General features: G+C 50.0%; 1 protein-coding gene across 1 annotated transcript in view; it reads left to right on the top strand.

The window, feature by feature from the left end:
- The first annotated feature begins 290 nt into the window (after positions 1–290).
- The window catches only part of ttyh2 (tweety family member 2), a 200081-nt gene continuing 184563 nt past the window's right edge, over positions 291–15808 (top strand). Inside the window, exon 1 of the mRNA XM_072483435.1 lies at positions 291–1121. Coding sequence (XP_072339536.1) covers positions 996–1121 — 126 coding nt within the window. The 5' untranslated portion in view covers positions 291–995. The remainder of the gene's footprint in view (positions 1122–15808) is intronic.

The raw sequence follows: 15808 nt of genomic DNA, 5'->3' as shown, positions 1-15808 counted from the left end.
GTGAGCCGGGTTGCCCTGAACTCTCTCCAGTATTTTAGAGATTAATGATTGCTCGGGCCAGGCACTCAAACGCGGTTTTTAAAAAAATAATTTTCACTCCTTCGTTACCGACAGAGAGAGAGAGAGAGAGAAAACAAAGGAGTGGAAGTTGGAGCTTCGCACGAATAACTTCCCACCTCAGTTGGAGTTTGGCTCAGTTGTTACAAGGCGCGCGGTCACGCGGGGCGCGCGCCGCCGAGGCGGCAGGATGTGGGCGCGCGCGCGCGCCGCCCGCTGGGTGGTCGGGGCCGCGCCTGTGTTCCGGCTCGCTGCCGGGATGGGCTTTGCCTGCACTGAGTTCCCGGCCGCCGCTCTGTGAGCCCAGACCAGCTGCTGCGGGGGGAGGGCGGCTCGCTGCTATCCAGCCCCGGCATTCCTGCTCCCTTTCCCAGTCTTCCTGCTCTTTTCCCCGGTATTCCTGCTCCCTTTCCCAGTCTTCCTGCTCTTTACCCCGGTATTCCTGCTCCCTTTCCCAGTTTTCCTGCTCTTTTCCCCGGTATTCCTGCTCCCTTCCCCAGTCTTCCTGCTCTTTCCCCCGGTATTCCTGCTCCCTTCCCCAGTCTTCCTGCTCTTTCCCCCGGTATTCCTGCTCCCTTACCCAGTCTTCCTTCTCTTTTCCCCGGTATTCCTGCTCCCTTTCCCAGTCTTCCTGCTCTTTTCCCCGGTATTCCTGCTCCCTTTCCCAGTCTTCCTGCTCCCTTCCCCAGTCTTCCTTCTCTTTTCCCCGGAATTCCTGCTCCCTTACCCAGTCATTCCTGCTCCCTTTCCCAGTCTTTCAGCTCTAACCCCCGGTCTTGCTGCTCCCTTTCCCAGTTTTCCTGCTCTCTTTTCCAGTTTTCCTGCTCTTTCCCAGTCTTCCTGCTTTTTTTTTTCCAGGAGTCATCTTTTCCTCAGAGTTCCTGCTCTTTTCCCCGGTGTTCCTGCTCCCAGTAGTTCCTGCTCCCTGATTCCCGGGCATGGCTTCCCGCGTGGATTACATCGCTCCATGGTGGACTTACTGGCTGCATAACTTCCCGCATCTGAACCTCCGCTTGCAGCCAGTGGACAGCGCGTTCAACCCGCAGGACAGCAACTACCAGCAGGTCAGAGAGTCTGTGTCTCAGTCAGCAACCAACCCCCCCCCCCCCAGCCCAGCCCAGTCAGCAACCCCCCCCCCCCCAGCCCAGCCCAGTCAGCAACCCCCCCCCCCCCCCAGCCCAGTCAGCAACCCCCCCCCCCCCAGCCCAGCCCAGCCCAGTCAGCAACCCCCCCCCCCCAGCCCAGCCCAGCCCAGCCCAGTCAGCAACCCCCCCCCCCAGCCCAGTCAGCAACCCCCCCCCCCAGCCCAGTCAGCAACTCTTTCCCCCCCCCCCCAGCCCAGTCAGCAACCCCCCCCCCCAGCCCAGTCAGCAACCCCCCCCCCAGCCCAGTCAGCAACCCCCCCCCCCAGCCCAGTCAGCAACCCCCCCCCCCCCCCAGCCCAGTCAGCAACCCCCCCCCCCAGCCCAGTCAGCAACCCCCCCCCCCCCAGCCCAGTCAGCAACCCCCCCCCCAGCCCAGTCAGCAACCCCCCCCCCCAGCCCAGTCAGCAACCCCCCCCCCCCAGCCCAGTCAGCAACCCCCCCCCCCCCAGCCCAGTCAGCAACCCCCCCCCCCCCAGCCCAGTCAGCAACCCCCCCCCCCCCCAGCCCAGTCAGCAACCCCCCCCCCCCAGCCCAGTCAGCAACCCCCCCCCCCCAGCCCAGTCAGCAACCCCCCCCCAGCCCAGTCAGCAACCCCCCCCCCCAGCCCAGTCAGCAACACCCCCCCCCCCAGCCCAGTCAGCAACCCCCCCCCAGCCCAGTCAGCAACCCCCACCCCCCCAGCCCAGTCAGCAACCCCCCCCCCAGTCAGCAACCCCCCCCCCAGTCAGCAACCCCCCCCCAGTCAGCAACCCCCCCCCCAGTCAGCAACCCCCCCCCCAGTCAGCAACCCCCCCCCAGTCAGCAACCCCCCCCCCAGTCAGCAACCCCCCCCCCAGTCAGCAACCCCCCCCCAGTCAGCAACCCCCCCCCCAGTCAGCAACCCCCCCCCCAGTCAGCAACCCCCCCCCCAGTCAGCAACCCCCCCCCCAGTCAGCAACCCCCCCCCCAGTCAGCAACCCCCCCCCCAGTCAGCAACCCCCCCCCCAGTCAGCAACCCCCCCCCCAGTCAGCAACCCCCCCCCCAGTCAGCAACCCCCCCCCCAGTCAGCAACCCCCCCCCCAGTCAGCAACCCCCCCCCAGTCAGCAACCCCCCCCCCAGTCAGCAACCCCCCCCCCAGTCAGCAACCCCCCCCCCAGTCAGCAACCCCCCCCCCCAGTCAGCAACCCCCCCCCAGTCAGCAACCCCCCCCCAGTCAGCAACCCCCCCCCAGTCAGCAACCCCCCCCCAGTCAGCAACCCCCCCCCAGTCAGCAACCCCCCCCCAGTCAGCAACCCCCCCCCCAGTCAGCAACCCCCCCCCCAGTCAGCAACCCCCCCCCCAGTCAGCAACCCCCCCCCCAGTCAGCAACCCCCCCCCCCAGTCAGCAACCCCCCCCCCAGTCAGCAACCCCCCCCCCCAGTCAGCAACCCCCCCCCCCAGTCAGCAACCCCCCCCCCCAGTCAGCAACCCCCCCCCCCAGTCAGCAACCCCCCCCCCCAGTCAGCAACCCCCCCCCAGTCAGCAACCCCCCCCCCAGTCAGCAACCCCCCCCCCAGTCAGCAACCCCCCCCCCCAGTCAGCAACCCCCCCCCCAGTCAGCAACCCCCCCCCCAGTCAGCAACCCCCCCCCCAGTCAGCAACCCCCCCCCCAGTCAGCAACCCCCCCCCCAGTCAGCAACCCCCCCCCCAGTCAGCAACCCCCCCCCCAGTCAGCAACCCCCCCCCAGTCAGCAACCCCCCCCCCAGTCAGCAACCCCCCCCCCAGTCAGCAACCCCCCCCCCAGTCAGCAACCCCCCCCCCAGTCAGCAACCCCCCCCCCCAGTCAGCAACCCCCCCCCCAGTCAGCAACCCCCCCCCCAGTCAGCAACCCCCCCCCCAGTCAGCAACCCCCCCCCAGTCAGCAACCCCCCCCCCCAGTCAGCAACCCCCCCCCCAGTCAGCAACCCCCCCCCCAGTCAGCAACCCCCCCCCCAGTCAGCAACCCCCCCCCCCCAGTCAGCAACCCCCCCCCCCCAGTCAGCAACCCCCCCCCCCCCAGTCAGCAACCCCCCCCCCCCCAGTCAGCAACCCCCCCCCCAGTCAGCAACCCCCCCCCCCCAGTCAGCAACCTCCCCCCCCCCCCGTAAGTCCGCATCCTCCCCCCCCCCGTAAGTCCGCATCCTCCCCCCCCCCCCGTAAGTCCGCATCCTCCCCCCCCCCCCCCCCCGTAAGTCCGCATCCTCCCCCCCCCCCCCCCGTAAGTCCGCATCCTCCCCCCCCCCCCCGTAAGTCCGCATCCTCCCCCCCCCCCCGTAAGTCCGCATTCCCCCCCCCCGTAAGTCCGCATTCCCTCCCCCCCCGAGAGTCGGCTTCTCTCCCCCGCCCCCCCCCCCCGAGAGTCGGCTTCTCTCCCCCGCCCCCCCCCCGAGAGTCGGCTTCTCTCCCGCGCCCCCCACCCCCCCGAGAGTCGGCTCCCCCCCCCCCCGGCTTCTCTTCCCCCCCCCCCCCCCGGCTTCTCTTCCCCCCCCCCCCCCCCGGCTTCTCTTTCTTTCCCCCCCCCCCCCGGCTTCTCTCTCTTTCCCCCCCCCCCCCGGCTTCTCTCTCTTCCCCCCCCCCCCCCGAGTCGGCTCTCTCTTCCCCCCCCCCCCCCCGAGTCGGCTCTCTCTCCCTCTCCCCCCCCCCCCCCGAGTCGGCTCTCTCTCTCTCCCCCCCCCCCCCCCCCCGAGTCGGCTCTCTCTCTCTCCCCCCCCCCCCCCCGAGTCGGCTCTCTCCCCCCCCCCCCCGAGTCGGCTCTTCCCCCCCCCCCCCCCCATAGTCGGCTTCCCCCCCCCTTCAAGTCGGTTCCCCCCAAGTCGGCTTTCCCCCCCGCACCCCTAAGTCTGCTTCCCCCTTTCCCCTTCAAGTCGGCTTTACCCCCCCTTTTTCCTTTCAAGTCAGCTATCCTGCCTTCCCCCCCCCCCCCCCCAAACTCAGCTTTCCCCCCCTTCCCCCCCCACCACCCCCGTCAGTTCCCTCCCCCCCCCCCCCCCCCCCCCTTTGTTGGCTACCCACTCTTCCTCCACCCCCCACCCCCTGCGGGTCAACCAGCCCCCCCCCCCCCCCCCCCCATGTCCGTAAATGTGCAGGTTAGATGGATTGGCCATGATATATTGGCCCAAAGTGTCCAAACGGGATTGTGCCAAGGTTAGGGTCCTTTTTCGGAGGTTTGATGCAGGCCCGATGGACCGAATGGCCATATCCTGCACTGTAGGGGTTCTATGAATTCTAAGCCCTGCTCAAACAGTATAGTTTACTAAGAGACCAAATCCACCGCTATGACAAAACATATTGTTGACTGCACTAGTCGCCTCTTTATTGCATCCCAAAATCTTCTAGGGTCTGTCTTGTCCCTTGCCTGGTCCCTGATGATTCCCCAGCATTTGTTCTGTGCAGATCTGACTGTGCGCAACATGTTCCAATTTATAATTTTGAGAATTTTCACCTTGATGTGAGCGGACCCCAACTTAAGGTCTTTCCTCAACATTTGTTATAGTGTTTTGGTTGCCTATGTAATGTGTTTCACCATATATTTAGAATTACACTACACTTCAAGTAATTTAAATGTAAAATCAGTTGAATAAATTCTGAAGAATAGAAATTATATTCAAGAATTGGCCCCCTTTGAATGGTTGCATGGAAGGTGCTTTCCCTTGATGAATTAGACTTTGGAGAATTTTGTCTTCAGTGAAAAAATGTACTGAATGGATGGCACCGAGCCAGGAAGACGAGGAAGTCCCAGGCTCCGTCCACAGAGCTAACATCTCTGTTATGGGACCTTGCCCTTAGACTATAGAGGGAAGTCAGCCAGGGTTCCCAGTGGGCTTTTTGTAGTGTGACTCTACCAACCTTCAAATCGTTTTGATTAATATAAAGAAATGCTTTGTGATATTTGTGGCCAAACCAATTTGAGATATGTATTTTGAAATGTGATTATAAATTTCAAAGAGGGCCTCAATACAATAGCTTGAAACGTAGAACAAATTTTAATTCAAGGCCAAATAAATGAGTGCAGGAACCTGACGGTGTCCCCCGCCCCCTGCAGAATAAAGTGCAAATATCTGTGATTCAGTTATGGTAAACATCGCCTATGAGCTGAAGTCACCTTATTTGCAGCCCTCCCCCCAATTTACTGTTCAAATTTACCTCTTTTAGTGGTCATTTCATAGCACAGGGCTAAATCGCTGGCTTTGAAAGCCGACCAAGGCAGGTCAGCAGCATGGTTCAATTCCCGTACCAGCCTCCCCGAACAGGCGCCGGAATGTGACGACTAGGGGCTTTTCACAGTAACTTCATTTGAAGCCGATTTGTGAAAAGCGATTTTCATTTCATTTTTTTTTTTCATTTATACGCTGGAAATTAACACACTGATTGTTTTGTATTGACCCGAGTCTTATATTGCATTTGTGGGAGTAAAAGAGCTGATGCATTATCTGTGAAGCCATGTGCCCAACAAACTTTTGCATTTGCAGGATTGGGAAGAGAGCAAGCTGGCATGAATGACTAAAAGCCACTAATTAACACGAGTCAGTCTCTCATCGCTCAGTGCCATTGCAAGATCCAGAATGTGAATTCTGATATTTACCATGATCCTGCCTTAGCCAGAGCATGGTAGCAGTTTACTACATTAATGTTTTCCAAATCAAATTTACTGAAGCAATAACCAGCACAAAGTTTAAAATGATTCATCCTTAATGGAGCATCCATTTATATACTGGCTGCAAAATGTACTTTTTTATTTTATTCTTCACCCCAAAACCTATTCGCAACTTCAGACCATCCGATATGAGTATTTTATTTTATTTTGGTTTTCCAAACTGCCTCCCCGAAATCTTCCTAATGTTTCTCTGTTCCTCCGGAATGCTCATGGTTGCTTTCTGGTGATTGCCAAAATTTTCTGTGGTGGAGAAATTTACTAAGACCATTTGCACCACTGCGGAGTCTCCACTGAGTTGTTACATTAATAGCATGCTCTGGGACCAATTACTTTTGGCTGCAAACTCCAAAACCAGCATCATAGACCCCTGTGCTCTATAATAATTTTAAGTGAATGATAAAACCGTTTTTTTTTTTACATCTTTCATGTGCTTTTACTCCTGTGCAGAAGTGTAAATTCAAATCTGTGCTTCAACTTAACTCAAACTCTATACTCAGTGAGGTACACGAGCTCTTGATTCGATATGTTTTGTTGAGTTTTCTGGGTGAGGTTCCTCGGGCTCCTGACATAGTCAGTGAACATTCTGCATGGTTAACTTTTGCAGTACAAATTTATTTAGCGTTTCTACTTTTTCTGTCTGGGCAAAGGTGAAATGCCAGTCTCCTGTGGAAAAACTTAGTTTAATTTTAAGTGGGCTTTTGGTTCATAAGCATGTATTTTCTTATTGTAATATTATTAACCCAGTGGGTGAGTGTGCCTACCAGTCAGTAGACCATTCCTGATTAAGTACAAAAGCATCTCACATTGAGCTGTTTGCATTCATGACGTGAGCAAATTAATCTTAACACCTTTACCATTTGATTGGCAGATTTATACAGGTTTGGGATGTAACTGGTAGTGCATAGGAAATTATCTTTTGAAATTGGCTTTTATTTAGGTAATCGTATCATTTGATTTTTTTTCTTAGTCGGGGGCATAGGCAAAAGGAATGTAAATTCATTATATTAAGTTTGAAGAGTAAGATTTGAAGTTGAGGAATGGACAGAATTGTGGGAGGGACAAATTGGCTTTATGTTTCAAATAATAAAGGTATTTTCAATATATTTAACAACTTGTTTTTAGGCATCTGACTGTATGGTCTAGGCACTTAAAATCACTAAGCCCAGGACAGCAGACATTGTTTGAGTTGACAAAGACGAAATATCTTCAGTATTTTGGTCTTTGCTATTTAAGATGGTGTGTGACTCTATTTGATGCTGTCTCTATAATTACAGTATCATCTGAATGGCTGAGTCTATTTGTGTGTCTATTGTGAGTGATGATTCAGCGTGTGAACTGAGCTATCTTCAAGAATTTTTCTTGTACATGATGCCGAGTGCCAGCTGTTGTACCACTTTAACAAATCTGACACAAATAGCAAGTGATTGTACTGTGAGGGAAATATTCCAGTGATTTACTGAGACTAGACATTTTAAAATTAATTAATAGACTTAAAAGAGCAGGTGGTGCGGCTGCTATGATAGTGCATTAACATCCAAAGCGTATGGGAAAATAGGCCAGCATCCGGAAAACTATGGTTCTCTTCCAATCGGCTCCCACAGCAAAGCACCATCCGCTGATGATTAATGGCAAGATCATGGGAAATATGAATAATTTTCCTTACCTTGGGAGTCTCCTCTCAACGAAGGCAGCCATAAGATTCTTCATTTCCTCCAATGTGCCTTCAGCTGACTGAAGAAAAATGTATTTGAGAACCAGAATCTCAAATCCGCGACTGAGGTCATGGTTTACGAGGCGGCAGTGATCCTGCACCCCGATACACTTCAGAGACATAGATGACCTACAGCAGGTACCTCAAACGCTGTTGATACCTGCACGAGAACCTCCAAATCGGATAGCAAGAAAGGCTATTCAACAGTAGAGCCCTCTCCCAAGCAAACCTACTCAGCAGCATGGCTCTAATGACAGAACTAGCTTTGCTGGGCAAGATATGTTGCTCATATGCTTGATAAGAGACTCTCTGAACAACTGCTCTACTCTGAACATAGAGGACTCCCAGGAGGATAGCGGAAATGCTTCAGGGATGTAATCTGAGCATACCTGTGGAGGTCAAACATACCCACCAATCATAGGAGACTCTGGCTTGTGACCGACCAAAATGGAGAAGGTTCATTTGGGGAGGCACCGAACATATTAACAGATTTCCTTGGTAATGTGCTTAGGAGCCGAAGTATGAGGGAATGCACAAAGCTCCAAATTAGCCTTCAGGCGGTACATAACCGCAGGTGGCAGAGTTTGCGTTGGTCTTGTCAGCCACCTCCGAACCCATTGAACTGAGGGACCACCAAAGAAGGGGAAGACACTAAAATAATTACATCTGTAGTTTCATCTTCAGGTTCTGCAAGGCACAAATTCCAGCTTGTAAGGGGAGCCCTGGAACTTCTATCAATGCAATAAACTACATCATGTTTATTAATGATATGGCCTGAATGCTATTTTGAATTTTGGAATGGAATGCTGATCATTTACCATCTAAAGCCACTGCTTTGAGCATGCATTTTAGCTGTCTTTATTAAACAAAAGGCTAACAATTCGGGGAACTATTGCCTGAGGCACTGGCCATCAGATGGGATAAGGTAAGGCTGTATAAGTTGCAGCCAGCACCACCGAAAACAGATGACCGGCTTGTTAATCTTGAGATTGTGGGACCTTGATGTGTGCAAGGTTCACTGCTGTGTTTTCTTGTGTAATGGTGACTGAATTTCAAAGTAATTCCTGAAGTGCTTTTGAACATGCTAAGGATATAACGCTCTGTGAATCCCAAATGCCTTCTGGGTCACACGTGCGTGAACTCAATGATGAAAATTGTGTCTCGTTTTTTGACTATCCATGGAACCTTCACTGAGCTGTAAGCCTCAAGTTGGGCTCCTCCTCTCTTCATGGTTAAATTATTTCCATAACTTGATCGTATGTGAGAGTCCCCAACCCACTTCCGTCCCCAGTTCGTCCTCCCATTTTCGTCTGGCTCCGTCCAGTGGTATGCTTGTCCTATCCAGTAACCGTCCATAGATGTTCCCATAGCCCCCCCCCCCCCCCCCCCCCCCCCCGGTCCTTACTGTCTGTGATAATTAGTTCCTCTAGTAGTATGTCTCTCGGGATCCTGGGGTACCTTGCGGTCTCCTTGCAAAGAAAAGGTTTAATTTGAAGATGCCGGAGTTCCTGTCCTGTCGGTAGTTCCAGGTCTTCCGTCAGTTCGCCCAAGGTTGCGAGTCTGTCCCCTATGTAAAACTCCCTGACTGTTAGCGTCCCACCATCCTGTCTCCATTTTTTAAAGGTGGCGTCAAGCATGGCTGGTGGGAATTTGTGGTTGCCACAGATGGGGGAACATGGAAGACATCTCAGTTAGGCTTTAGTATGCTTACCAGCACTGGGCTGGTTGTGTATTTTGTCGGGGGGGGGTGGAGGTCGGGGCGCTGCCGTGGTGAGGGACGTTCCCTTGCAGGAGGACTCCTCCAGCTTCGCACAGTCTGAAAAATTACAGGGTTACAGGGTTAACGGCAGGGTTCTGAGGAGTGTGGAGGAACAGAGATCTCTGAAGGTTGCCACTCAAGTGGATAAAGCCGTGAAGAAGGCCTACAGTGTGTTAGCGTTTATTAACGGGGGCTTGAGTTTAAGAGCCGTGGGGTTATGCTGCAACTGTACATGACCCTGGTGAGACCACATTTGGAGTATTGTGTGCAGTTCTGGTCACCTCACTATAGGAAGGATGTGGAAGCATTGGAAAGGGTGCAAAGGAGATTTACCAGGATGCTGCCTGGTTTGCAGGATAGGTCTTATGAGGAAAGGTTGATGGAGCTAGGGCTTTTCTCTTTGGAGCGGAGGAGGATGAGAAGTGACTTAATAGAGGTTTATAAGATGATGAGGGGGATAGATAGAGTGGACGTTCAGAGACTATTTCCTCGGGTGGATGTAGCTGTTACAAGGGGGCATAACTATAAGGTTCCGGGGGGGAGAAATAGGAGGGATGTCCGAGGTAGGTTCTTTACTCAGAGAGTGGTTAGGGTGTGGAATGGACTGCCTGCTGGGATAGTGGAGTCGGACACTTTAGGAACTTTCAAGCGGTTATTGGATAGGCACATGGAGCACACCAGAATGACAGGGAGTGGGATAGCTTGATCTTGGTTTCGGACAATGCTCGGCACAACATCGAGGGCCGAAGGGCCTGTTCTGTGCTGTACTGTTCTATGTTTTGCTCTTTGCCAGTTGATGACTGTCATTTGTGAGTGTTAAGTCACGTGACTTGAAGTGAACTTTGTGTCGTGTTAAGCACACTCAGACAACACGGGCTCAACTGGATGCAGCTATGACTGAAATAGACTCCAGACCTTGAAGTTAGTTCAATTTGATTTATTGAACCTGTCTCACAGTTAGCACGGATCTCTGAGTTCTACACTCTGCTAACCTAAGTGTGATCTGTCTGTCTGACTGAACCAGACTATCTCTTAGCCACGTGCTGCATGCGTTATGTGATATATACACCGGACTCGCTCTGTAGATGTCCCTAATGGAAATAGGTGGAGTGTGAGTGCCTCGTGCCTTTTATAGTGGGAAACCATTCCCAAGTGTTCAGCCTGCTGATTGATTATGTTCTGTTCTCTGTGTTCATTAGCTGACTGCCTATATCTCATTATGTGCATGTCTGCATATCATGACATCTCCCCTTTTGAAATGTTTTTCTGCAGCCTATGTGAAAGTATTTACATGTATAGGCCCAAAAACTAGCGTAATTACATGAGATGGCGGATGAGAATATGTGTACATATGAAAACAGGTGTCTAATGTGTGAAAACAGAACATAGAAAAGAAAACAAATGTTCATAAGTCCAGTCTCTGGGGCGTGCGTCTGATCCTGGTCGACCGCCGGAGAGGTGGTGGTGGGGACGACGTCGCCTTGATGGGCGGGATTGCAGCCAGACTGGTGGCCTCTTGGTTCGAGGTGTCAGGAGGTGGCACAATAACAGATGGAAACAACGAAGAATGTGGTTGCGGACGGGCAACTGTGCGCAGTGCCCGTCTGTTGCGTTGCACAACAGCCATCAGCCATACGCACAACGTACGATCGAGGAGCAGCCTGTCTGACAACAACCGCTGGAGCTGACCAGCCTCCATCAGGTAGCTGGATCCGAACAGCATCCGCTGGGGATAGCACAGGCAAATCCGTGGCATGAGCATCTTAGCCCTGCTTTTGCCGGTCCCTGAGTTTCTGCACCTTCTGCAGCACCGGGAGGTGATCCAGATCAGGCAAGTGTATGGCTGGAAGAGTCGCCTGCAGGTCCCTCTTCATCAGGAGTTGAGCCGGTGACATGCCGGTAGACAGAGGGGTTATCTGTCTGCACATCATGACACTTTGGTCTATACATTTCCAATGTGGCATAAAGGAAAATAACCCCTTTTGAATTGCTTTTGCTGAAAAACACAATCCCAATTCTTGTACTATTTATCCAAAGAAACCTCCGTTACATTCATTTCTGTAGCTCCTTTCCTCGTATGAGAATTCCCTCTGCAATGAGACCCACCAATGATTGTGCAACTGTAGAAACGACAGTTGATAAAAGTGAATTAATGAGTGACATAATTCTAATTGCATTATTTCTCAATGTATTGAGAATAGTAGCAATTATTTTTTTAAGACCGTATTATTCCCGTTGCACAATATGTCAATGGTAAATATGATAGTTTGGGGAGCTACCTGGCAAAGCAGACTAATGAGCCAAAGTATAGGTGAGCCATGAGTGTAGTGCACACTGTCTTCAGTTTTTGTCTAGAGAAACTAGAAATGACCTTTTTAAAAAAATAAATTGAGTGCCCAATTCATTTTTCCCAATTAAGGGGAGATTTAGCCTGGCCAATCCACCTACCCTGCACATCTTTGGGTTGTGGGGGCAAAACCCACGCAAACACTGGGAGAATGTTCAAACTCCACACAGACCGGTGACCCAGAGCTGGGATCGAACCTGGGACCTTGGCGCCGTGGGCAGCAGTGTTAACCACTGCCACCGTCCTTCCCCTAGAAATGACCTTATTGACCAGTATGTCTATATCGATTTTTGTACCAAACATATCTTTAGTTGATCATGCTTTTTTGGTGCATGAAAGAATAATTTGATACACTGATAAAAGCTGCCTCAAATGATCAGCACTTTATAAAAAAAAAAGTTGTATTTATGTAATACCTTTCACAACATCAGGATGCCATTACAGCTAATTAAGTCCTTTGGAAGTGTATTCATTATTGTAATGTAGGATGTGCGATAGCCATTGGCACACAGTAAATCTCCACGAACAGCAATGCAGTAATTGACAGCTATCTGCTGTGGGTATTAGGAGGAGGGTAAATGTTGGCCATGTAACCAGGGCAGTTTCAAGTTCTTTGTATCGTGGCCTGGGTCTTGTTTTACATCCATCTGTAAGAAGTTGAGGTTTAATGACATCCAATTACAACGACAGTGCAGCGCTCTCTCTACTACATTGGCATGCCAACCTAGACTCTGGGGTAGACTTTGAATGTTCCATCGTCAGGCGAGACTCCTGTCACTGATCCAAAGCTGAAACTATGTCTGAGACATCTATTTTTTCAAGCACATAATGCAGTTTTTGATTTTGGCTGGATGGGGGGAGGGGGGGAGAAAGAGTAGATGAGCAAAATTTACATTTTTTCGGTTTTTTAAAACTTGATGTTGAGAACATTTTCTTACAGTTGTCTCAAAAATACTAAGTTAATGCCGGCCATAAAAGGTGTCATTTTAAATTGCTACAAATTGTCTTGAATGCAACTTTACACCTCAAATCTAGTAAGTACAGTGATAACTAATTCAGCATCAGAAGTTGGAGAAGATTTGCAGGCATTGATTTGATGCTTTGCTGTTCTTTAGCTCTTACCACACAGCTGTGTACTTTGGCAGAGGGGATCTGTTCACTTTACCATAGGAAAATAATCAGAATATTAATTATTGTCCACCACCCACTCCATTGACATTTGGTTAAATAGGTCATGTCATTTGTTCATTCCTCAAGATCAATGCAGTCCGGCCCTGGAGACTGAATTTGGTTCATGTGCTGAAAGGTCATTGTGTAATGCATTCACTAAGTTATCGTGGGAGCTTTACACCCCCCAACCCCAATATACTGTTGGGGGAAAGCACCAAACAGATCAGATTTCATTGGGGACTGTTTAATTCTGATCCGACAGAAAGAACACGTCTCTAACCCTGAAAACAAGATTTATTTTAGTGACAACTCAAAATATTGAGTGTGACCTGAACTAAAACATTAAAAGAATTGCATGGACTTATGGGAGGTTAAAAAGTAGACCTGCACACTCCGCTTCAGATCCATTCTCATCAGAAAGAAACACTATATTGGATTTTAGCCTATCCGAGTTTCTCAACTTGCTTCTCCAGTGGCGTGCACAAAATACGAATCCTCAATGAGCTAAAATCAATACCGTTTGTGGGATTGCTAAGTGGAACAGTACATTAGAACATCAGAGTGCTGCAGCTTTTGAGTGTGGAAACACAAATTCAATCCATCATAATGATGCTCTGATGTGTTTGATCTCAGCTGTTTTTGGGGAGGATTTCTGCCAAGACCACTTAACCCCCGGGGAAACAACTTTCAACTCAGCCTAAGGGGCTCCTCAGCCATCTGTAGCAATATTCATGGTGGTGTGAGAGTTAGTTAGTTAGGTGCATGGCTGAGGGAGACTACAAATGTGGAGAAAACTAGACATTTATTGGACAATCCATTCAAAATGCCTTCAATACTATTTGGTTGAATTTTGTAGATTAAATAATGGACAATAAATAAGGCAACTATGATCCACAAAGTATTAAAACAATATGACTAAACTGCCATGTCATTGTTAGCATCTGGAATACAGTCCCAGTAGGAAAAGTAGAATCATCGACTGATTTTTAATCTGCAACCAAGATGCAAATTAGAAACCGAACAGACCTAAATGGGCGAGGAAACAAATGCAACCAAAACAAGATAATTTAAAACCAAGGATTTAAATGTCCAGCATCATACCAACAACTTGTGGCAAACTTAAAAACGCTAATTCGATTGCACATGGCTGTAAATGTCTAAAGCTCTTAACCCTGGAATGCACTTGTAAATATTTAAATATTTTGCAATGGCCTTGCTTAATCATCACTTTCGATCATTTGCTAGTGCGTATGATTGTCCAGCTAAGAAACTCATGTTACTGGTTGTGGGTTCTTGCATGACTGATGAGTCCGATCCTAGAGCTACATCTTCGACCACATGCTTGGCAGGTGTTTCTGCGAGGTACCTGGTATTCCTTTTGCAAGCTTTTTCTAGGCCTCCTCTTGCTGTTGGGTGTCCTCGAAGAATTGTTTCCCTTCAATCAGGGGGTTCCTCCAAGTAGCTCTCTTCTGAGCAAGCATCTCCCAGGTGTTGACCTCCATGTTACATTTCTTGAGGTAAGCCTTCAGAGTGTCTGAAGTGCTTGATTTGTCATCCTCTTGTTTTGAAGCCTTCCTTGAGCTGGGTGAAGAAATTTGCTTTGGCAGTCAGGGCTATGGTATCCTAAGCACATGGCCGGCCCAGCGGAGTTGGTTTTCGATGATCACAACCCCTCTGCTGGTTCTATTGGCTCCTTCAATGTCGCTGATGTTAGTACATCTGTCCTCCCAGCTGATGTGGTGAATCTGTCTTGGTCAGCATTGATGGTACCTCTCCAGAGCCTTGAGGTGGTGCCTGTATGTAGTCTTAAGTTTCTGAGCCATATACAAAAGTTGGGAGGTTGATCGGCTTGTACACGAGGAAGGTGTCAGCACCGATGACACGGTCATAAAAGATCTCGTCCTTGGGCGTCCAAAGGAGGAGCTTGCGGATTGGATACGGTGTTGGATCTCCGCATCGATGTCGGCCTTAGAGAGGTGGCTCCCTAGGTAAGGTAAATGTTCCATATTTGGTCAGGTTTCTCATTTGATCTTGATCGAGGGAGAGACCGGGTGTTGCCCTGGGGCTGTTTGGTGAAGGCCTTGCTTACTATTGCAAGATGCAATGGACATATTATTTCAAGAAACTTTCTAAAAAGGATCATTCCAATTAAATTATTGTGATGGTAGTGTCAGTCTGCAGTCTTTATGTGCATCCTGTGTAGTGAAAAATGATGCCTGAAATTGGCAAAAAATCTTAAGCTTTAAAGACTTAAGTGTATTACAAATTGGAAGCAATCATGTGAGGGCATTGTACGGGAAGCTTGAACTTGCTTTGCATAGACTAATGATCTAATTATGAGATGCATTCCTCAGTTGAATACAAGTGTTTGCTTCTGCTTAAGTGTTCTTTTCTAATGAACAAAGAGTTCCAAGTAAAGATTCTGAAAAGCCTGATAATACTTGATTAAATTGACCGTATTATCCCACAACCGTATTTTGAAAAATAATAAGGGAGTTATCCCTGGTGTCCGGTCCGTATTAATCCCTCAATCAATATCACAAAAAAGCATCATCAGGTCAACATTGTTGTAAATAGGAGCTTGCTGTGGGCAAATTCATTACAACAGTGACTACACTTCAAAGTACTTAATTGGCTATAAGGTGATGTGGTATATGCTGTGCCCGTGAAAGGCGCTATATGAATTGATGCCAGTCTTTTTCTAGTGAGTCACCAATAATTTCATTTTATGGCATTGCATCATTAAGATAATTGGGTGCAAACATGGGCAATAAATTCTTGTATGGCTGTAGCTGCTGAAACATTCACTGCAGTTAAAGGATGTCGTGAGGAAGTAACATTGCCGAGATATTATCACACAGCTGTGAATACCATTGTCTGTGATGGGAAATGTGGAAATGTGTCGCTAATGTATGTTAAATATAGTTCCGATCAATGACTCAGTTATTTATCTCCTTAAGGATGC

Source organism: Scyliorhinus torazame, chromosome 18 (assembly GCF_047496885.1).
Source record: "Scyliorhinus torazame isolate Kashiwa2021f chromosome 18, sScyTor2.1, whole genome shotgun sequence".
Lineage (NCBI taxonomy): Eukaryota > Metazoa > Chordata > Chondrichthyes > Carcharhiniformes > Scyliorhinidae > Scyliorhinus > Scyliorhinus torazame.
The sequence above is the reverse complement of the archived record's forward strand: the minus strand, read 5'-3'. Positions and strand labels throughout refer to the sequence as shown.